The sequence below is a fragment of the Lactuca saligna genome, chromosome 1 (assembly GCF_052625555.1).
Source record: "Lactuca saligna cultivar CGN05327 chromosome 1, ASM5262555v1, whole genome shotgun sequence".
Classification (NCBI taxonomy): domain Eukaryota; kingdom Viridiplantae; phylum Streptophyta; class Magnoliopsida; order Asterales; family Asteraceae; genus Lactuca; species Lactuca saligna.
Window position 1 is genome coordinate 17939586 of NC_136417.1, and position 22587 is coordinate 17962172.

At 34.7% G+C, this 22587-nt stretch overlaps 2 protein-coding genes and 1 long non-coding RNA gene across 3 annotated transcripts; all 3 read right to left on the reverse strand.

Annotated features, from left to right (window-relative positions):
* Nucleotides 1-8822: 8822 nt before the first annotated feature.
* LOC145025618 (putative acetyltransferase At3g50280) lies at nucleotides 8823-10381 on the reverse strand. Its single transcript, XM_078976790.1, has one exon. It carries the CDS (start codon nucleotides 10287-10289, stop codon nucleotides 8925-8927), a length of 1365 nt encoding a protein of 454 aa, XP_078832916.1. The 5' UTR covers nucleotides 10290-10381; the 3' UTR covers nucleotides 8823-8924.
* A 5837-nt stretch (nucleotides 10382-16218) lies between these two features.
* Nucleotides 16219-17712, reverse strand: LOC145048464 (uncharacterized). Its single transcript, XR_013682880.1, has 5 exons — nucleotides 17435-17712; nucleotides 17023-17316; nucleotides 16767-16925; nucleotides 16622-16681; nucleotides 16219-16370 (listed from the first exon to the last, which is right to left on the reverse strand). It is a non-coding gene; the product is annotated as an uncharacterized LOC145048464 (long non-coding RNA).
* Nucleotides 17713-20687: 2975 nt separating this feature from the next.
* LOC145025635 (putative acetyltransferase At3g50280) lies at nucleotides 20688-22241 on the reverse strand. Its single transcript, XM_078976791.1, has one exon. The coding sequence runs from the start codon at nucleotides 22140-22142 to the stop codon at nucleotides 20781-20783; it is 1362 nt and encodes a 453-aa protein (XP_078832917.1). The 5' UTR covers nucleotides 22143-22241; the 3' UTR covers nucleotides 20688-20780.
* Between the last annotated feature and the right edge of the window lie 346 nt (nucleotides 22242-22587).

Consider the following 22587-nt stretch of genomic DNA (forward strand, 5'->3'; position numbering starts at 1 on the left):
AATACCAACGCATGGATATAAATAATGTGTGTGTATATATATATCATTAGAAAGGTATCGACGATGCAATCATTATAAGACTAATGTTGAGTACTTTTGACACAAGTTTAGTACAAATATCATTAAATCTATTTAAAATAGTATTATAAAGGGGTGCTTAGTCATTTAAGTAAATATAGAGGATGACTTTTGAAAATTCAATTACTATGAATAAGAGCATCTAGGCTCTCATATTTCTTGCATCATTCTCTTGATTCAAGAGTCTTTCTCTTCTTATCCCCCGAGTATTTCGTTCCCTTGTGATTTGACTTCTCTTTCTATAGTTTTCTTATAGTAATGTAAGAGCTGCAAGAATCTTTCTTAGAAAGATTCAGCGATGAAGTTTTGCCCCTGCAGAGCCCATCTCCTAGTAAAAACCTCCTTGTAAGTAAGTTAAGTTTACCATGTTTTAAATGTAGCTTATATTTAAAATTAGTATTTTTATTATGAAATTATAATAAAAATTTGGGCTTTATTATGACTTTTATAAGTATCGTTATAATATTTTTTAACTACTCGTGGTACGGGAAATCTGGTTTAAAGGGTTGCATAGGGTTGTTGGATTTCAGAAGTGCTATATGCCAAAATGGTCTTGCCCTCTGGTGTTTTATGTCTGGCCCGTGTCTGTACATAGTGGTTGGAAAATATTGTTTAAACGCTTGTATAATAATAATAATAATAATAATAATAATAATAATAATAATAATAATAATAATGCTAAGACTAATAATTAGTTACGGTAAATATTAGACTAAAATCTAGTGGTAATAATACTAGGTTTCGTCGAAAGATATTATATTGTTAAGAAGCGAAGTGCTGTCCGAGCTTGGAAACATCACTTTAACAAGTGAAGTATTTTATATAAATTACGTACTATATGTGCATATTATTTGTTTATTTGAGATCTATATTGGATGAACAATTTTATACATGTTTTAAGTGATTTAAATTGTATATGTATTTTATATCTACAAATATGTTGGGTAAAACATGGGTAAATGAATGAGGAGGGATGAAAGAGGATATAAGTTAACATTGGTGACTATGGACTTAGTGTCAATTGTATAAACCAAGGTGACTATGGAATTAGTGCCTAAACCCTGGCGACTATGGATTTAGTGCCTATTGTATAAACCCCGATGACTATGGACTTAGTGCATGTTGTATAAACCTTGGCGATGATGGACTTCGTGCCTATTCTTTAGGATAATCCTTAGGAACGAATGAATGAGGAATAGCCAATTCTTAGGGTAGATCCCTAAGAGTAATGAATATAATGGGGATGGGTAATTAGGTTGATTGTTTGATGTTTAAATATAATAATTAGATTATTGTGGGTTGAAAACCCTATGTACTCACCAGGTTTCCCAATCTGACCCACTCAGTTTATTTGTATCACAGGTGCCGATATGAAGTTACATTAGACTGAGAGATTAAGGAGATATAAATCACTAGTGATAACAAATGTAAGGTCTGTTTATGCTTATGTTTCTGTATTGACGATGGCATTCCAATGTTTTAAGATGAATAAAATACATTTATTCGGAAATGATTTGATAACGTATTTATCATGTTTTTCTGGGAACAAATTCCGAAACACTTTTCTTTAAAAGGTTACTATAATTTTCAAAATAAAGCATAAACAAATCGGTCTTTTCTGGTCGTGAAAATGAGGATGTCACAGATAAGGGACCTGGCAATAGTCCCCAAGTGAAGTCTCCTGCAATTAAGCCTTCGTCATGTCCTGGGACATCGAGCGTGGCGTTTGTAAACTTCGTGAAGTATTCTCTCATCGTCTCTCCCTCTTTCGTCTTGCAACCGATGATTGAGTGTGAATAACCTTTGTACTTTATCAACTGCATGAAATTTGTGAGGAAAATGTATTTTAGTTGGGCGAAGTTGTATATGTTGCATGGGCGTAGCATTTTGAACCATGTTCCTACATTGCAGTCCTGAGTTGTTGGAAAATACGTACACCAGAACCGCTCGTCTAATTTGAGTGATGTCATCGTCCATTCGTAGGTATCTATGTGGCAATCCGGCCTGTGGCTCCATTGTAGGTTTTCAAGTTTGGGAGTTTAGCGGTGTTCGGCATTTCATAATCTAGCAGCTCTTTAGCGAATGGAGATTTGACACCTCTTGATAAACAATCTTGGTTATGGTTAGCGGCCCTTGCATGTTGTATGAGTGAGAAGTGTTGTACGGCTGTGCACCTATATTATTGTGGAATGCGTGATAGCCTGGGTTTGACCCGTAAAATGCTTGGTGCTGGAACGGAAGTTGAAGAAGGTGACTAGAGGATGTGGGCTGGTTTTGGGTTTGTAGATTGCTCATGGTAATTTGTTGGTGATAGGGGTTTGTAGTGACAAGATTTGCGTTTGTTGTAAGCGATGGAGAGAAAAAGGATGGAACTGGTTCGCCATGGCTTGGGCCAATGGCGACAACGAGAATGTTGGTTTCATTTCAACCAGTACGTGGTTTATCGGCAGCGCGTAAAACAGTGGTTGAGTGACAGTAATTTGGTTAAATGGCCATGCTGTTTAAAGGATTGGCGGTTGTCCTTGCGTCATTGAGTTGAGTGGTGGTATCGTCATCTGGACCAACATTTGCTGCTGAAACGGGATCGATGTTGTGACATAAGTGCTCCCCATTGATGACATTAGTGGCGGTTGGGATGGTTGTGTTGGGACGACCGCCGTTGAGACAGTGGTGGACAGGAAATGCATTGCAGGAGTTGGTGGTTACTGGCCATCTAGTGGTTCGGTTGTTATGGACGAACCACTTTCGCCTGAAATCTCCCTGTTAGCCACCATGGGCGGCGGCGTTTCGTCTAACGATGTCATCGACTGGATGGGACTGGCAGGCATCCCATTGGCTCATCCGATGTTGTTAGATGCCATTTTTGTCGTAGAACACTGTGCTTTCAGATTTGTTCTTCGTCGAGTCCCACGGATGGTGCCAAATGATGCAACCTCGCTTTTGTTCTGCTCGAGTTCTCGCAATAGTCGTCTAGCTGCTCCTGCAAGGTCACAGAGAAATGAAGGTCGTCAGTCGTTTCCCAGGCGGTGGCTCCCGGAAAGACGCTCCGACGGTCAAGTTATTAGGGTTGTGAGTGTGAGTATGGGTGTTCCTTGGAGAGGATCACTTACCTTTTGGGGCCGTGAGCGTCTCCTTTTATACTCAACATCCTGCTCATCCGTACGAAACAGGATCGCCAAAGGCGACAGGATCAGGGGCGCTGATTGGAGGATCGTGCTCCTCTAACTGTCAGAGTGTTGCCATTGGTTCTAGCGATAATGCCCTTATCGCCTGTTTTGTCGCCTAACCGTATCATTTGTCTTGGATTCGAGAGCGCCTTTGGCGGGCACGAGCTTTCCACGGGAGTGCCTCTGGCAGGCACCAACTGTGACATCCTATTTTCATGGCCAGAAAAGACCGATTTTGTTTATGCTTTATAAAAATCAGAGTACCTCTTTTAATAAAAATGTTGCGGAATTTGTTCCCAGTAAAACATGATAAATACTTTATCGAAGCATTTCCGAAGAAAAGTATTTTTAATTCGTTTTAAAACATTTGGGATTTCATTGTCAATACAGAAACATAAGCATAAACAAAACTTACATTTATTTACACTAGTGATCTACATCTCTTTAATCTCTCAGTGTAATGTGACTTCATCTCAACACCTGCAATATAAATAAACTGAGTGGGAAACTTGGTGAGTACATAGGGTTTTCAACCCACAATAATATAATTATTATGTTTAAACAATCAAACAATCGACCCAATTACCCATCTCCATTATCTTCTTTACGCTTAAGGATCTATCCTAAGAGTCATCTATCCCGCATTCGTTCATTCTGAAGTCCTTTGCTTCCAGAGTTATAGGACTGACACTAAATCCATATCTGCCAATGCTCGTTCGTAAAGCACTAATTCCATAGTTGTTAGGTACTAAATCCACAGCTACCAGTGTTATCTAATAGGTACTAAGTACATAGCTACCAATTCCTAACAGGTACTAAGTCCATAGCTACCAGTGTTTGTCCAATAGGCCCTAAGTCCATAGTTGCCGATGTTATTTGTTAGGCACTAAGTCTGTAGCTGCCAATGTTTACTCACATCATATTTTATCTCTCAACATTCATTTACCCATCTCATACCCAACATACTTGTATATTTAAAATATGTATACATTTCAAATCATTTAAAACATGTATAACAAAAAACGTTCATCCAGCATAGACAGCAAGTATTCAGATAATATGCACACATAGCACGTAGTTTATATAAAATACTTCATATCTATGTGTAAGATGAAAGTAACTATGCACTCACCTGAGAAGGTGGTGACTCGGTACTCGGACAACGCTTCGTTTACTATAAAATAATTTTCTTCGACAGAACCTAGTATTATTCCCACTAGATTTTAGTCTAATATTTACCGTGACTAATTATTAGTCTTATTACTATTATTATATAAGCGTTTAAACAATACTTTCCAACCACTATGTACAGACAGGGGTCATATATAAAACATCGGAGGGCATGACCATATTGGCCTATAGCACTTATGAAATCCAACAACCCTATGCGGCCCTTTAAACCAGATTCCCCGTACCGCGAGTAGTTAAAAAGATATTATAATGAAACTTATATAAGTCATAATAATAGCTCAAATATTAATTATAAATGTATTGTAACAATACTAATTTTAAATCTAAACTTTATTTAAAATAGGGTAAGCATAACTTACTTACAAGAGGATTTTAGCTACGAGTCGGGCTCTGCAGGGGCAGAACTTCGTCGCTGAATCTTTCTAAGAAAGATTCGTGCAGCGCTTCAGCACTCACCTTACTATACTAAAACTACAGAAAGAGAAGTCGAATCATGAGGGACCGAAATGCTCGAGGGATAAGGAGAGAAAGACTCTTGAATCAAGGGAATGGTGCACGAAATATGAGAGCCCAAGCCTCTTATTTATAGTAACTAAATTTACAAAAACTACCCTCCATAATTACTTAATGACCTTATAGTTATATAAACGACTAAACACCCTTTCATAATACTATTTTAAATAGATTTAATGATATTTGTACTAAACTAATGTCGAAAGAACTCAACATTAGTCTTATAGTGACCGCATTGTCGATACCTTTTCTAATGATATATACATATGTATATATATATGTACGTATATATGATTTATACTTTATTTTAATACGTAAATATGCTATTATAATTTGGAACTCGTTCATACGAACTCCGTTTTTGACGTTCTTTATATCCACGCGTAGGTGGAGACGTACTCTACAACTTTCGTTTAGACTCCGTAGGCTAATTTTGACTTTATTTTTAAAGTTATATTTTTAACAGGTCGGGACATGATTGGTCCGTTAAAATCTCATAACTTCTTCATCCGATGTCCATTTTCGTCTGTATTTTTATCGTTATGCTACTAATAACGAGATCTTCGATTCTGGTTTAGGTTGTATCGGCTAAAAACCGCTCGATCTAATATTCGAATTTCAGGTTGTACACTGATAATCCGAAACTTCGAAAAATCATCACTTTCTCATACGAAGTAAGATTTGGGCGTTCTTTTTATAGACGTTATCAGGTTAACATATTCTACGACTTTAATTTAGATTAATAAGGCTAAAAGTCGCTCTATCATAAATTCACTATTTACGTCTTCGCGGTGTCGTGCCGGTTTAGTCGCTAAACTTCGACGGGTCATAACTTCTTCGTTATAACTCGGATTTTGGCGCTCTTTATATGTACGAAACCCTTGAGACATATTATACAACTTGGTTAAGATTATTTATACTAAATAATATTTTGTCAAAAAGTCGTTTTTGACCCTTATTATCTTTAAATTAACTAGCCCGGATCTATGGGCGCTACACCAACCTTTTGCCAGAGTGCCCTGCCCTTAGGGGCGCTAACGGGGACTAAGCTCCGTTGAGTCTATTCTGAAGGGCGCACTAGTCTTTGGGCCGGGCGCGGTTGTTTCATGCTGGCTAGGGCATGTTATCAAGTCCCCTAGTCCGGTAGGCGTAACGTTGCTGCGCTAGCTACGATGTTCTAGACTTAACTCTAGCGGGCGCGCGGTTCTTTCATGCTAGATAGGGCACGTTATCAGTGACATATGTGGTAATGGTTTTGATTATCTTTGTGCTTTGGATCGTCTCCAGGATACGATTCTGGAATTCAATTGTAGCAGTTTTACCAATAAGGACACCACCCCCTAAATCCCAAAAAGCATTAGTATGTTCCCTTTTTTGCAAAACCGTAAAGGATATGGAAATCGACTTGGACATGTTTGTTAGACAGAAAGAAGTTTTTGAGTGTCTTTGAGCACCTTATGCTCAGGATTTTCTACTAACTATCCCTACTGAAGGTATCAGTCATCATGTCTCCTAAGGAATACAATACTATCCCTCGATACCACTTTATAATTCCTCTATTCCCGATCAATGAGATATGTCCGGTTTGCTACAAGACATGTTTGGACACCTTTGGGGAACATAACAGTTCATTGTAGAGAACTCCCACACTTCAAAAAGCGGTTGTGAACTTTTTAACTGACCTGCGGGATGGAAGATCCATACTCCTACTAACATTTTGCTCTTTGGATGGATAGGAAAGAAACATGATTGTGTGGATGTTATTGATGTCTCCCCTCTTGTAGGTTTTAGGAGTGAGTGTTTCACAACGGTACATGCTGCTTTGAAAGCTGTCGAATGCAAAATGAAAACACACGAGAATATATGCACTAAAAATCAACATGTGTTTATACCTTTCATATTTGATACCTTTGATTTTCTCGCACCCGAGACAATCGAACTTTTCAACAAAGTTCAACATGTCATGCATAGTAATGTTATATCTCTAGATTTACGGATGTTGTTTACAAAATAATTAGTTTTGCGATCTAGAAACGACTAACGACACAACTTGTTGCCCGATTTGACTTCTGAAGCTATATAGTAATTTTTATAGTATGATGAGAATAATATTATCTATTCCACGGCATAAAGTATATTTTGCTTGTAAAAAAAACAATAAGAAGTCATTCATTCACAATTTAATGCACGATATGAATATTGACATTGGAAGAGGCAGTGGACTAGACACAAACACACATTTGTGTGCAAGAACAAACTGATTTTCAGAAAGAAAAATCGAGTTTGAAATTGATTTTCAAAAACAAGTTCTTGAACAAATGCCTGCAAAATCCAAGAACCATGTGATTCTCAGAAACAAAATCCAAAGGGTTTTTGGAACCCATGTGAACAAAGTCGAGCTTGAAATTGATTTTCATAAAGAAAAAAAAGGTAGAGTTTGTAGGGGTGTATGTGTGTGAGCAGTGTGTGTGCCTGTTTTTAAAATGTGTTTTACCTGTAGTATCCGGTTATAATAAGATATTTTTAATATGTTTAATGATATAAAAAAAATCTAAGTGACCAAAATATATAGGAATATGACTTATTAAGGTAATTAACTTTTCGAGTTGTTCATATATAGGTAACTATCTTTTTTTACACATCAAGGTAACAAACTTTTTGGAACTGTTCACATACGATCATTATGACCTGCTATAGCAGGTTACATCCAGCTACAACAGGTCATAATGGTTATATGTGAACACTTTCAACAAGTTCGTTACTTAGATGTGTACAAAAAAATAGTTATCTGAATATGAACAAAACCAAAAGTAACGAATGGTCTCTATGGTTTAGGTTCCAAACTTATTTTTTTCACTCGGATGGTCCCCGTTGTTTATTTTTGTTGCTCGCTTAGTCCTTGTCTTACCTAAAAAGACTATTGTGCCCTTATTAATTTATTTTTTAATTAATTTTCTTATTTATGTATTTGTTTTTATATGTTTAAAAAAATTAATAGACCCCCACATATCTATATCTCTTTACCGTAAACCTCAAACCACATTTGAGAAATTTAATCTGGATCCCACCAGTCACCATCTCATCTCTCATCCTCTTCAACTTCTATTTTCTTTCCATCTTTAGTGACATAGAAGTCTTCACCATCCTTTTTTTGGTCCTTCAACTCTGGGGAACAAACACTATAATTCATTGTCTCTTCACTTTAGTGGGTTGTGGTGTTTGTTCGCTGGAGTTGAAGGATCGAAAAAGAATGGAGGGTGAATACGTCGATATCACTAAAAATGGAAAAGAAATAGAAGTTAAGGATGATGAGAGATTGGATAGTGAGGAGATACAAATATGTGGGGTCTATTAGTTTTTTTAACATATAAAAAATACATAAATAAAAAAATTAATTATAAATAAATAAATTAAAAATGGCACAATAATATTTTTAGATAAGACAATGACCAAACGCAAAATAATAATAATAATAATAAGAATAATAATAAATAAATAAACAGTAAGACCATCCGAATTAAAATAATAAACAGTAGGATCATTCGTGTAATTTACTCTTACTTTTGGTTTTGTTCATATTTGGGTAAAAATATTTCTTTTTGTACGCATCTAGTTAACAAACTTGTTGAAAGTGTTAATATATAACCATTATGACCTACTGTAACCTAATGTAACCTGATACAGCAGTTTATAATGGTCATATGTAAACAGTTCCAAAAAATTTGTTACCTGAATTTGTAAAAAAAAAAAGTTATTTTCATACCAACAAACCAAAAAGTTAATTACCCTAATTAATCATATTGAGAGAGAGAGAGAATAAAGTTCATTTTCTTGAGAGAGAGTAAAGTTCATTTTCTTTAAAAGTCGTTATCACTTATCACTTTTTTATTAGTACCCATGAAAATAAAGAAAACAGAAACAGCCGCTAAAGATCGCGTAAGTATCAAACGAAAAAGACAGCACCAAGGACGAAAATTATAAAAGGCCATTAACAACATTCATGAACTCATCATCACATTCAAAAGCCACCATGTTTTCCGGCAACAAGCAGACTTCTAGATCCATGCTTCCTCCGCCCTCCCGTCCTTCATACAACGTCACTTTCCCATCGAATTTATTAGCATACCCGCTCAGAACCGCCACTCCTTTCCCTAACCCGAATTCATTTCCGTACATGTCAAATCTCGGCGAGCTCCCCATCTGTACGTTGTTCGCATAAAAAAACTGACTCATTTTAACCACAAACGGATTCTTTATCCAGGAACCCGCAAATTCCCTGATCGCTTTATCGTCATGATTAACCACTACTTCGTGCAACCGCCACGCCGCCCACCCGGCACCGTGATCCAGCAACTCCCCCGCCGTCGCTTCTCCTCTAACTACATAAATCGAGTTACCAAAGTAAGTTTCAGGTAAAGGCGGAGATAGCCTGTGTCTGTTGTTGAAGGCCAATCTGCAACCGGTTTCCCGATCTGCCGGTAACCGCCGTGCACGCGTCACACACCTCCAGACAACGGCTGAGAGGGCCTTCAACGATGAAATCTTGGTTGTATTGCACTCTGAGTTAGCTTTCGCTTTTAGCTTAGAGAGAGAAGCCGATGAAAAATGGAAGATTCTCTCTCTTAAAAATGGACGATTGGGTCTATCTATGAATTCATCTTCATGGGTAAATGGGAGGGTGAGGATCGGGTCGGATCCTTCCGGGGTCCATCTTTGCATAACAGGAGGACGTGAGATGATGGGAATCAAATCACCAATTTTATATGCTTTTGATCTGAAAACTTCCGACCAGGAGTTGAAGAAAAGCCAGTAGGAGGTTCCGTCAACAACCATGTGATTCATCGAGCAGCCGATGAATATTCCGTCGGTGAGTTCCGTCACCTGAATCGACAGCAACGACATTTCATGTCCGTCGTGACTGATAGCTTTGTGGTGATCGAAAAACGATTGAACAATCACCGGGATATCGACCGGCGTAAGTATCTCCGCCACCGTTAAATTAACAGCCGAATGGATAAATCTGGCTCCAGGGCTATTCTCAGGGTTCAAGAACACAACAATGGAAGGTGGGTTTTGTTGTTTTACGGTGGCTAAACGGGCTGCGAGTGGGTGGAAATGAGTAAGCGTGGCGGAGAGAGAGTCTTTGAGCTCCTCCAAGAATGTGGTTATGGAGAAATCTTGAGTTTCCGGCCGGTGGAAAAGCAGACCCTTTTGGATGTAGTTTACATTAACCATGACTAGATCCCATGGTGACAAGTAAATGGGTTTTTTAGCCTCTTCCGATACAAATTTTGGTTTGACGAAGCAATGTGAGATGATTTTAACAGTCGGGACCTCCATTGATGATGAAGAAGAAAAAGGATTTGCTTACCGGAGAAATAGGTCGAAGATTATCCTAGTTTTATAGTATGGTTTCTGCGTCAACGTTCAAAAGGGAGTAGAAATAAGACACGATGATGAAAGTGAGGAACTAATGGCATAAAATAAAATATAATAAAAATGTCAGAATTAGTGATAATATCACGAATCAAAATATTTTTCATATTTTTTTAAGAAGATTAAACTAAATTACACTAATGATCCCATTGATGGAATCAGCGCCTTTGATTATATATATACTAGTGGATTTTAGAGGCCACCAATGGTAATTCTGGAAATTTAAAAACGACGGACAGCATATGGAAATGAGTTAAATTTTGTTGATTTAGACGTGTGGGAATTGTCATATTCTTTTTTGTAGTGGTGTGGTGTTTTTCTTATCGATAATGTAAATTGAAGCATGTTAACCATTTTTTGTAATAGTTGTCTTGCAATATAGCTATGTTTTACCAATGTTTGTATAGTTGCATAAGTTATAACCAACTTATAAAGGTTATTATTGTTATACGATCATTTCTTTTGCTTGTTTTCTTTAGAAACTTTAAGTAGATTTTTTTTTTTTTTTTTACGTTAAATAGTTGTATATTGTACACTAAGCAGCTATTTTATAAATTGGAATTTTGTTTTTCGAAACCATTTGATGAAAGGTGTTTATGCTAGATAAAGTTTATATACTCCCAAAAGATTTGATGCTACTTATCTATATTACAATACGTATAATAAAAAAAATAAAAAATTAAAAAGTTTTGGACGTGATTTTGAAGAAGCAACTACAAACAGGGACCATAAATGTAGTTTAGTCTTACAATTTAAAAAAATAAATAAATAAATAAGGGATAATGACTTGAAAGGGTAACGAACTTTCGATTTTTGTCACATTTAGTCACTAAACTTTTTTTCGTTATCTATTTGTTATTGAACTATTGAAACTGTTCATATTTTACCCTTATGACCGGCTGTTGTCGGTCATAAGAGTAAAATGTGAACAGTTTCAATAGTTCAATAACAAATAGATAACGAAAAAAAGTTTAGTGACTAAATATGAACAAAACCGAAAGTTCGTTTCCCTCTAAAAAGTTCAATGACTAAATGTGAACAAACTTCCTCTTCTATTATGTTTTAGCAAATTATTTATTTTTGTTAAATTGTAGCAACATTTGTTGATGAAGAAATCTGTGAAATAAAAAAAACAAAACCCTGAAAATATATTTAAAAAAAAACAAAAAACCAAAACCGAAATAAAAAACCAATGATTTGACATTTTCCAAAATAAAAAATCAAAATTTCCAATCTGATTTTGGTTTTACAAAAAAATAAACCATTCTCACTGATGTGAATTATGACCATTGGTTTGGCATGCGAAATTTGTAACATCCTATGAATATGTAGTTACAACATCATCTGAACTCGTAATTCATAGTAAGGGGTTAGAGTATCATCGCATGAATACGTAGTTATAACATCGCCTGAAATCGTAATTCATCACCTACAGGTTATGGGTCTGGTGGTGTTTCCATTGGGTTGTCTAGAATAGTCTGTGGTCGCCATCTATACTCTAGCAGATGACTACATCGCCACATTGTTGGTTAAGGTTATGGTATCTCCTTTCATTCTACATCACATATTCATCATCATCTATTTACCTAATTATCATCACCTTTCTATCATTACCTATCTCTCATCATTTTATTTCATCACATTGTTGGTTAAGGTTATGCTTCCTAACTTCAAACCCCAAGGTTTACTCTACTAAAGCTTCATATTCTCGGCTCTCTGGACCTAGGAGGGTCCAGATCTATCACACCAAAAAGCTCAAGATAGCTCTTCCTCTCACTCTACACACTCAAGCTCGATAGAGTTCTCACTTATGGGAAAGGTAATCGCAATTTAAGGCCATAAGTGCCTTTAAATATGGATCGAGCCCAAAGATTTAGCGTTTCTGCCAATAGCGCGGACTCATCGAGTCGCCTCACCGACTCGTCGAGTCCATTCATTAATCCGAGTCATCAGTCGCGACCTTACTCGATGAGTTGAGGCGTCAACTCGTCGAGTCTCTCTTCTTAACTCAAAAGAAAAATACTTCAATTATGATACTTGGAAATCCGGATGTTACATTTTGTTTTTTATTTCATAGATTTCTTCATCAACAAATGTTGCTACAATTAAACAAAAATAAATGATTTTGCTAAAACATAATACAATAGGAAGTTTTTTCACATTTAGTCATTGAACTTTTTAGAGGGAAACGAACTTTCGATTTTGTTCACATTTAGTCACTAAACTTTTTTTCGTTATCTATTTGCCACTAAACTATTGAAATTGTTCACATTTTACCCTTGTGACCGGTAACAGTCGGTCATAAGGGTAAAATGTGAACAGTTTCAATAGTTCAATGGCAAATAGATAATGAAAAAAAATTTAGTGACTAAATGTGACAAAAATTGAAAGTTCATTACCCTTTCAAGTACATTGATCGATATTACTTCCCTATAGTTGTAATATGGTTGATTGATCAATGTACAATGTCTTTTATAAGAAGTCATACGAAAGTACATTTTTGTAATAAAAACAAAAGGAAGTACAATGTTATAACAAAGAAACTTGGGAAGGACATTGCTATTACTTGCATTCTAGCCTAAAAACAGATAAACAAACCTTGGAAAAGTACAATGGTATTACTCAATATTGTTCATAAGATTCAAAACAAAGTTCATAAATTGAATATAATATGATTAAAATTGTTTTTTAAAAGGATTTAAAGGCAATATGTTAAAATTCAGTAGATTCTTCAAAGTAAAAATATAAGAAACTATTGAAAGTAAAATGCTATAATTTCATAAATATTTGAAACTATATTGTATTAGTAAGAAAAATAGTGAAAGTAAATTGTCGTTATTGGGTAGATATTAAAAAGTACAATGCCTCACGCTAATTGGAACTACAACTCTGCAATTTAAAGAAATGGAAATAGAATTCTTAGCCGTGTATATTGCATAAAGCAAAATGAAAGTAAGTAGCCTTGTATATTGCATAAAGTAAAATCCTAGAAAAACCAATTAACCACAACGATATGAAATTGTTAAGGACCTTAATTAAATACATAGTAAAGATGGAGTCGGTGTGAAAAGAAAGTCAAGAGGATGACTCAACCACAATGAAGGGGAGGTGGCGGTAAATCGGACTCCAAGAGTGGCAAACAACTTTGGGGGAAACACCAAAACCCACCGCCACGTCTTCTACCTAATCGTGAGGTCAGGTTGACTGTAAGCAGCTTTCATCGGCATGGAAACGACACCGTTTCGAGAGCCCTGATGTAGAGTTAAGGGGAGTTTAAGCAGCCAAGCAGGTAGCTTACAACCATATGACGGAGGCGTGAGGAGCGATTGGTGGGGAAGCTGCTACGTATATAGCGTAATCTTGCAGAAGAGGGTCTCATATATATATATATATATATATATATATATATATATATATATATATATATATATATATATATATATATATATATATATATATATATATATGTTCAGGTTCATTTGAGACCATTCTAATTTTGTGAGACCGTGAGACCAAATCTAAAAATAATTTTAAAATGCAAAATAAATGGAAAAATCCAAAAATTCTTTTTTTAAATATTATTTTCGGAACTTAAATTAACTAAAAAAAATAAAAAATATATAAAAAATTCCTTTTTTTTTTTGAAAAATACGTGAAATATTCTAAATAGAATATTACACTGACATATTCTAAAAAATAATTTTAAAATGCAAAATAAATGGAAAAATCTAAAAATTCTTTTTTTAAATATTATTTTCGGAATTTGAATTAATTAAAAAAAATAAAATAAAAATTCTATTTTTTTTTTGAAAAATACGTGAAATATTCTAAATAGAATATTACACTGTACATATTCTAAAAATAATTTTAAAATGCAAAATAAATGGAAAAATCAAAAAAATCTGTTTTTAAATATTATTTTCGTAACATGAATTAACTAAATAAAATAAAAAAATGCGTCTCACGGTCTCACAAAATATAGGTGGTCTCAAATGAACCTAACTATATATATATATATATATATATATATATATATATATATATATATATATATATATATATATATATATATATATATATATATATATATATATATAGTAAAGTGAATATACAAGGTTAGGTATCCTTAACCACAAAACTACATAGTTTCGATTATTGGATTGATTTTCTAAAAAAAAATACAATTTCCATAAATGGTTTGCTACGTTCCTAATTAGATTACATCAAATCACGTCTTCCTTATACGCTTGATGATCGGCTGCAAATCACGTCTTCCTTGATCAATCCAATAAGCGGCTGCTTATCACAAAAAAAAAAATCTTCATTCAAAGAAAAACGATTTTAGAAAAATCGATTTCAAAAAAAATATCTACTAATTTCGAATTTCACCTTTAACAAGTTCATTCAAATTGGAATTCAATTCAACGACTTCTCAGAAATCACAACTCATAACGAATTGGGTTTGATCATATTTTTAAAAACTACAAATCACAGCATCCCTGTTTTTTCTTTCCAGAGCACTTCCAAGTAAGTTATTGATCTCGTGTTTTATGGCTTATGTTATGTGTATATGATTACTAAATATTAGTAATATGAACTAATTTTGAAGTTTCAAAGTTTGGATTTTTTATTATCAATTGGAATCGGTTGTAATTTATTTTAATGGATGATTTTTCTAAAAGAATTTTTTAAACTTTAGATGAGCTCTTTTACACCAACATTAAATATTATGAAAATATATTACTTTCCCAATGCATTTAACTTTTGTAGTTCTTTATTCTCAGTTCTCATTTGTATTTAAAACAGAAATATGGCTGCCATTATATGATTTAAACGAAAGTACGATGCTACAAAAACTACAAATCTCTCGTGTTTTGGTTAAGAATACTTCCAAGTAGTTTTTCTAAAACCGACATTGATATGATTATTAAAAATTTTCTGAATTTAATATTCAAGATTATTGTTTACAGTGTTCTTTATTACCTAATGAATTTTTTTTGTTCATGGATTTTAAAAGTGACATTATTGTTTTTAGACATTGTCGTTGGTTGCTATTATGTTTTTTTTATATATAATGTTTCCATTATATTCAATACAAAACAATTTTGTGTTAATCTTTTATTTGGAAATATGCATCGTTGTCTACCGCAGACGATAATGAGTGAAGCCAAAGCAAGTAATCAAGTTATAGAACCATATATAACCGAAAATATTGACACAAATGACTACGTGGAAGCAACATATGAACGTGAAAAAAACAAAATTATGAGGGTATTTTGTGAAAAAACAAAAAGGTGAGGGTATTTTATGAAAAAAAAAATTATGAAGGTATTTTGTGAAAAAACAAAATTATGAGGATATTCTGTGAAAAAACAAAAGTACGATCATATTTTGTGAGAAAAACAAAATTATGAGGGTATTTTGTGGGAAAAAAACGGAAGTGTGATGGTATTATGTGAAAAAAAAACATAATTATGAGGGTATTTTGTGAAAAAACGGAAGTAGGATCATATTTTGTGAAAAAACAAAATTATGATAGTATTTCATGAAAAAAAAACGAAAGTATGATGGTATTCTGTGAAAAAACAAAATTATTTGGTTGTTTTGTGAAAAAAACGGAAGTACGATTTTGTGAAAAAACGAAATTATGATGGTATTTTGTGAAAAAAAAAACAGAAATACGATAGTATTTTTTGAAAAAATAGAACTGTGAGGGTATTTTATGAAAAAGACAGAAATACGATGGTATTTTGTGAAAAAAAAAACAAAAGTATGAGTATATTTTGTGAAAAAATTAAGATATAATGCTATTTTGGGTTAAAAATGAAAAAAATAATAATAATACTTTTGTTCGATACATTTTCTATCAACATATACATTGTCTATTCATTATACAACAACCCAAAAAAATTTCTAGAGTTCCTAAAATTCTTCCAATTCTTCAAGTATTCCCACCAATTCTCCAGCAAAATATCTCAATAGCACCTGGATTGGATGAGCTATCCGACATCAAAAGTATACCATGTTCCCGTATTATTTTACCCAACTTCAAATGTTATAACCATAATTTGACCATAATACCCTTACACTTTAAAATAAAAGTTATTGATGTGAATGATACCTTTAAAAATCATGAATTGATCGAAATGTCAAATATATGGTTTTTAAGATTTATTAATTAAATAGAAAAAATGATTTCTACTGTTGAAAGTTGAAACCCATCATATGTTTATTACCTGCTTGCATACATGTTCTTTAAGCTTATAAACATCAGGTTGCTGATGTTTCCTATAAACCTGCAACAAAAGGAAAGAAATTAGGAACAATCATTAATTTTACTATTGATCATATCATACTATAAAAAACATGTTAGTTATGTACCTTGTAGTTCTTACAATAATCATGAAATCTCAACATTATATCACTTGCACAACTTTCACTAAAAAATGAAAAAGTTGGATGCTTTCCTACTCCAAGTTCTCCTCTCCCATTAAACATGCCCATTCCAAATGAAACAGCAATAGCCGAAGCTCAAGGAATCTGAATCATATATACAGAGCACATATAAAAGTATTATAACTAATAAGATATGGTAAAAAGAAAACCATATTCAAGCTTTTGGTTAAGGAAGGCAAACCTGGTTTAATCTGATATACATCATGGAGATATTCATCACTAAACTGTTTCCTAATTCTAACTCCAAGATTATACATTTCTTCTTCTCCTTGACTTATAAGTTCTCCACCTTTGGTTTTCCCCTTCCATGGAGACTTCCAATCCCACACCCAGGAAGGAAGTTTTTCCAAGGATACCCCTCTTTCTTTTGCATCTTTCAAAAGAGATTTTTGTTGAGTTGACAAATGAAAGGGAAATTCATGAGAAAAACAGTGTGCATCATTGAGTAGTCTCTGTTAGGCATTTTGTCATACACCTATAGTGCATTACAAAAACGAAAGGGAAATTCATACTTAGCATTGGAATAACTTTATTCCAATAAACACAACCACATCACTTCATAAATATTTTGCTTGAACTACAAAATGAATAACCTGAAACCGAGAAGAAGTGAAGTATGTCATCGCTTAGCAGCCTTGCTGCGACGGACTGGAGGCTGGGGGACGCCTGCCTCGTGTTGCTGGATCGGTCTGAATTTGCATCATCAACATAATACGACTGGCATAGTAGAAGGCGAACAAGGAATGACTTCGAGTGTAAACGACCAGGGCTGCACTGCACAGTGTGTGAATGTCGACCGAAAGAGACGAAGGTATCTTTGGGTTCGACGAACGAGTATATCAGTAATTTAAATAAATTGTTTTGTTTTTAAACAAATATCAAAACTAAGTAGTTTAATGGTTAAGGGTATCTAACTTATATATCCCGTATATTTATTTTTCCATATATATATATATATATATATATATATATATATATAATTCGGATTATCCTTTTTATTTAATTGTGTTACTCCCTGCTAAATATGAAATGATTACATTGTCCTTGCTATTTTTTGAAAAAAAGATATTTTATTAATTATTTATTAATATATATATTTGAAAAAAAAAAAAAAAACAAAAAACAAAAACCCACCCCACCGATATCCCATACCCCACATTTTTATAATCCGATTGATACCATTGCTACCATAGCTTGTAACCTCTCTTTCTCTAAGTTCGATTGATATCATTGCTACCATAGCTTGTAACCTCTTTTTCTTTAAGTTCGATTGATACCATTGCTACCATAGCTTGTAACCTCTTAGATATAACTGTTGTTCGTGGTAACTAGTAGGCCGCCTCCGTCGGTAACCATTTTCGTTGATGTTATGTTTTGTCCAGTGAACATGAACAAAAAACGAAGGTATAGAAACCCTAGTTCCTGTCGATGACTGACATGACTATTTCTAAGAAATAAACGAGAAATAAAGGTAATCCTTTAGCACCACCATATGACCTAAATCAACCCCAAATCCCCATATTTGTCTCTCTCCTCCACATATGAAGTCGTTCAACTTCTTCCTCGCAGATCCCAACAAGATTTTTTTGCTAGAGAACGACTTTGATGACAATAAAGAGTACTGTCGCCGCCGTCGTGAAAAAGTAGTGCCATCGGGAACGATGACAACGTGGATGACGATGGCACCGACGACCACCATTTTACCATCTACCAGTTCTCATGTCTGATTCTAAAGAACCGGATCCACCCTGACGAATTGATCTCTTTCTTGACCATAACATTCTAGTTCCTTTAAAGTAAGTTTTTATCAGAGCTTAGTCGGTTCCTTCCTAATGAGTATGCTTTTTGGGTCTTGTTCCATAGCAAAGAAATCAGACAGAGTTTTTTATTTCCTTTTCTAGATTTTGATTTTAGTTTTCATTTTAGGTTACAATTTCATATATGATGTTTGTACTGGTTTGACTTTAAGATTCCAACTTATATGATTTTGAGGTTTGTATCGGTGACGATTGCTAGAGATGTTACTTGAAGGGCGAAGGTGATACTTGAAGCAAGGTGGGATGAGAATAGTTATCCAATAAAATAAATACATTAATAAGTAATTTAAATAAATACTAAAAACTAAAAAAAAATAGTAAATGCAATATAATCTTTTTAAGTCTGTCAGAGATCAAACGCACAACAAAATTACATAATAGGAATTGTCGGAGTTAGAAAAAGAATTAGGGACCAAACAAATAGATTATCCTAAACCACAGGGACCATTCGTGTAATTTATTATTTTAAGAAGGAGTTAAGAAGGGGAAGAGGATAAAAGGAGGTAACTTGTGTAGTCCATTTTCTTAGGGGAAATGACTTATGATAGTCACTTTCCCTTTTTTTTTATCTCATTTACCGTTAAACTTGCTGTAGGTGTTCACAAAAACCATTGAAATTGGATATTAAAGGTTTCCGGTAATTTCTTATCTCCGACAACTATCCGGTCGTTTTCTCCGGGGAGCCTCCAGCAAAAATGAGTTTTTCCGTTGGATTTTTCTCAATTGACATCCAAGCGGCACCAACTGCCGATGTTGCTGCTTAGCTTTCTTCACCCTCCCCTCTCTCCCTCCTGTCGATTTGCTGCCAGAAGAAAGAAGAAGGGACGAGGCAGCAAGCCACATGCCACCTCCTTCTGCCATCACTGGAACTCACCTGTCACCTCCCTTTTGCCGCCGGTAAACCACCATCAGCACCTCCTGCTGTTTGTTGTTGTTGTAAGTCATCCATCCGAGACCCAAGGATCCGTCGGAAAACTTATTTTTGTTGGAGGCTTGTCAGAGAAGAGAAGACGAATGGAGAGTCGTCGGAGACAATAAATTATCGGAAACATTCAATAGCTGGTTTCAATGGTTTCCGTAAACACCTACAACAAATTTAATGGTAAATCGGATACAAAAAAAAAAAAAAAAAAAAAAAAAAAGTGACCAAATGAATACCAATGCAATAGTTAATTACTCACATAAGTCATTTTTTCATTTTCTTATTATTCTATAATTAACAAAATAGAAGGTCGTAGTGACTCATATTGTTATGTAAGGTGAGGTAAAACTGAACATTTAAAAAAATGAAACCGAATAAAAGTAGTCGAACACAAAACCAATGGTTTTGATTCTACTTTTTTAAAAACCAAAGTACTCGGTTCGATTTTGGTTTTGGAATTTAGAAAACCACAAAAAAAAAAAAAAAAAAAAAAAAAAAAAAAAAAAAAATGCATCGATTTATCTATGTTGCTTATAAATATATTTAATTTACTTATACTATATACAAATCTGAATAATTATATGCCAATTAAGGTTGTAAACATATGAAGTTCAAACATGGAGTTCGAATCTCTTTATCTTATTTTACTTAGTTACTTAGTTTTCCTTATACCACATCCTTTAGGTAGTAAAAATCACAATTTCTCTTTGTTTATAATTTATTCCATTTGCAGACTTTTATACCATATATACTAAAATATAAAAACATTTGATTTCTTTATCATCTATAAAATAACAATAGTGACCTACAAACCTTAAGATTGGAGTTGGATTAGATATTAATGTGGTAGGCCAAAACTTCTTATTTTAGTATAAAATTTTATAGTTATAGTTTGGGTTTAAAGACAGATTGTGTTGGTTAAAACCGAAAAATCAAAAAATCACAACCAATTGTTTTGGTTTTGAATAAAAAAATTGATATTTATGGTTTTCGGTTGGTCAGAAACCATCCTCATCCTAATTATGTATTAATAGAAATATCAACCAATATGGAACTTCCTTTGTGGAGCCAAATTAAAACAACAAGAAAGTGCAATGGAATGATTGGTGTATAAAAAGAAATTTCCAATAAAAAATAATAATAACGAAATATTTTAGCCACCAAAAAGTTCAAATCAGAGAAAATATCAAACAAGAAGTTTTACAACAGGCCATCAACAACATTCATGAATTCCTCGTCACATTCAAAAGCCGCCATGTTTTCCGGCAACAAGCAGACTTCTAGATCCATGCTTCCTCCGCCCTCCCATCCTTCATACAACGTCACTTTCCCGTCGAATTTATTAGCATACCCGCTCAGAACCGCCACTCCTTTCCCTAACCCGAATTCATTTCCGTACATGTCAAATCTCGGCGAGCTCCCCATCTGTATGCTATTAGCATCAAAAAGCCGACTCATTTTATACACAAACGGATTCTTTACCCACGAATCCACAAATTCCCTTATCGCTTTATCGTCATGATTAACCACCGCTTCGTGCAACCGCCATGCCGCCCACCCGACACCGTGATCCAGCAACTCCCCCGCTGTTGCAGTTCCTCTAACGGCAGCAATCGAGTTGCCCAAGTAAGTTTCAGGTAAAGGCGGAGATAGCCTGTGTCTGTTGTTGAAGGCCAATCTGCAACCAGTTTCCCGATCTGCCGGTAACCGCCGTGCACGCGTCACGCACCTCCAGACAACGGCTGAGAGGGCCTTCAACGATGAAATCTTGGTTGTATTGCACTCTGAATTCACTTTCCCTTTTAGCTTAGAGAGAGAAGCCGATGAAAAATGGAAGATTCTCTCTCTTAACAATGGAGCATAGGATCTATCGATGAATTCGTCTTCATGGGTAAATGGTAGTGTGAGGATCGGGTCGGATCCTTCTGGGATCCATCTTTGGATAACAGGAGGACGTGAAATGGGAATTAAATCACCATTTTTATATGCTTTTGATCTGAAAACTTCCGACCAGGAGTTGAAGAAATGCCAGTAGGAGGATCCGTCAACTACCATGTGGTTGATCGAACAGCCGATGAATATTCCGTCGATGAGTTCCGTCACCTGAATAGATAGCAACGACATTTCATGTCCGTCGTGATCGATAGCTTTGTCGTGATCGAAAAACGATTGAACAATTACCGGGACATCGACCGGCGTAAGTATCTCGGCCACCGTTAATATAACAGCCGAATGGATAAATCTGGCTCCAGGGCTATTCTCAGGGTTCAAGAACACAACAATGGAAGGTGGGTTTTCTTGTTTTACGGTGGCTAAACGGGCGGCGAGTGGATGGAAATGGGTAAGCGTGGCGGAGAGAGAGTCTTTGAGCTCCTCCAAGAATGTGGTTATGGAGAAATCTTGAGTTTCCGGCCGGTGGAAAAGCAGACCCTTTTGGATGTAGTTTACATTAACCATGACTAGATCCCATGGTGACAAGTAAATGGGTTTTTTAGCCTCTTCCGATACAAATTTTGGTTTGACGAAGCAATCTGAGATGATTTTAACAGTTGGGGCCTCCATTGAAGAAGAAGGATTTGCTTACTGGATAAATAGGTTGAAGATGGTCCTGGTTTTTATAGTCCTGCTTTCAGCATCAACGTTCAATGGGGGTTGGTAAAGCATTGATTATAGGACAATATAGGACAATGATCATTAGTCAACTGAAGACAAGTTGATGAAAGTGAAGAGAAAATACATAATACATAAAAATATAATATAATGTCAGAATTTGAGATAAAATCACGAACTAAAATATTTCTTCTTATATATATATATATATATATATATTTTTAAAAAGATTATGGGTTTGTTCATGCTTACTTTGATAAGTAGGGAAGGGGGAGGGAAGGAGGTAACATGTGTAGTTGATTTTCTTAGTAATTTATAATTAAACAAAATAGAAAGTCGGAACCAATTTGTACACTCTTGTCGACTCATATTGGTGTGCATTAGCGGAAACATCAAT

Excerpts from the sequence above, each read along its gene's own strand:
- LOC145025618 (XM_078976790.1), bottom strand. The coding sequence starts at position 10,289 with ATGGAGGTCCCGACTGTTAAAATCATCTCACATTGCTTCGTCAAACCA.
- LOC145025635 (XM_078976791.1), bottom strand. The coding sequence starts at position 22,142 with ATGGAGGCCCCAACTGTTAAAATCATCTCAGATTGCTTCGTCAAACCA.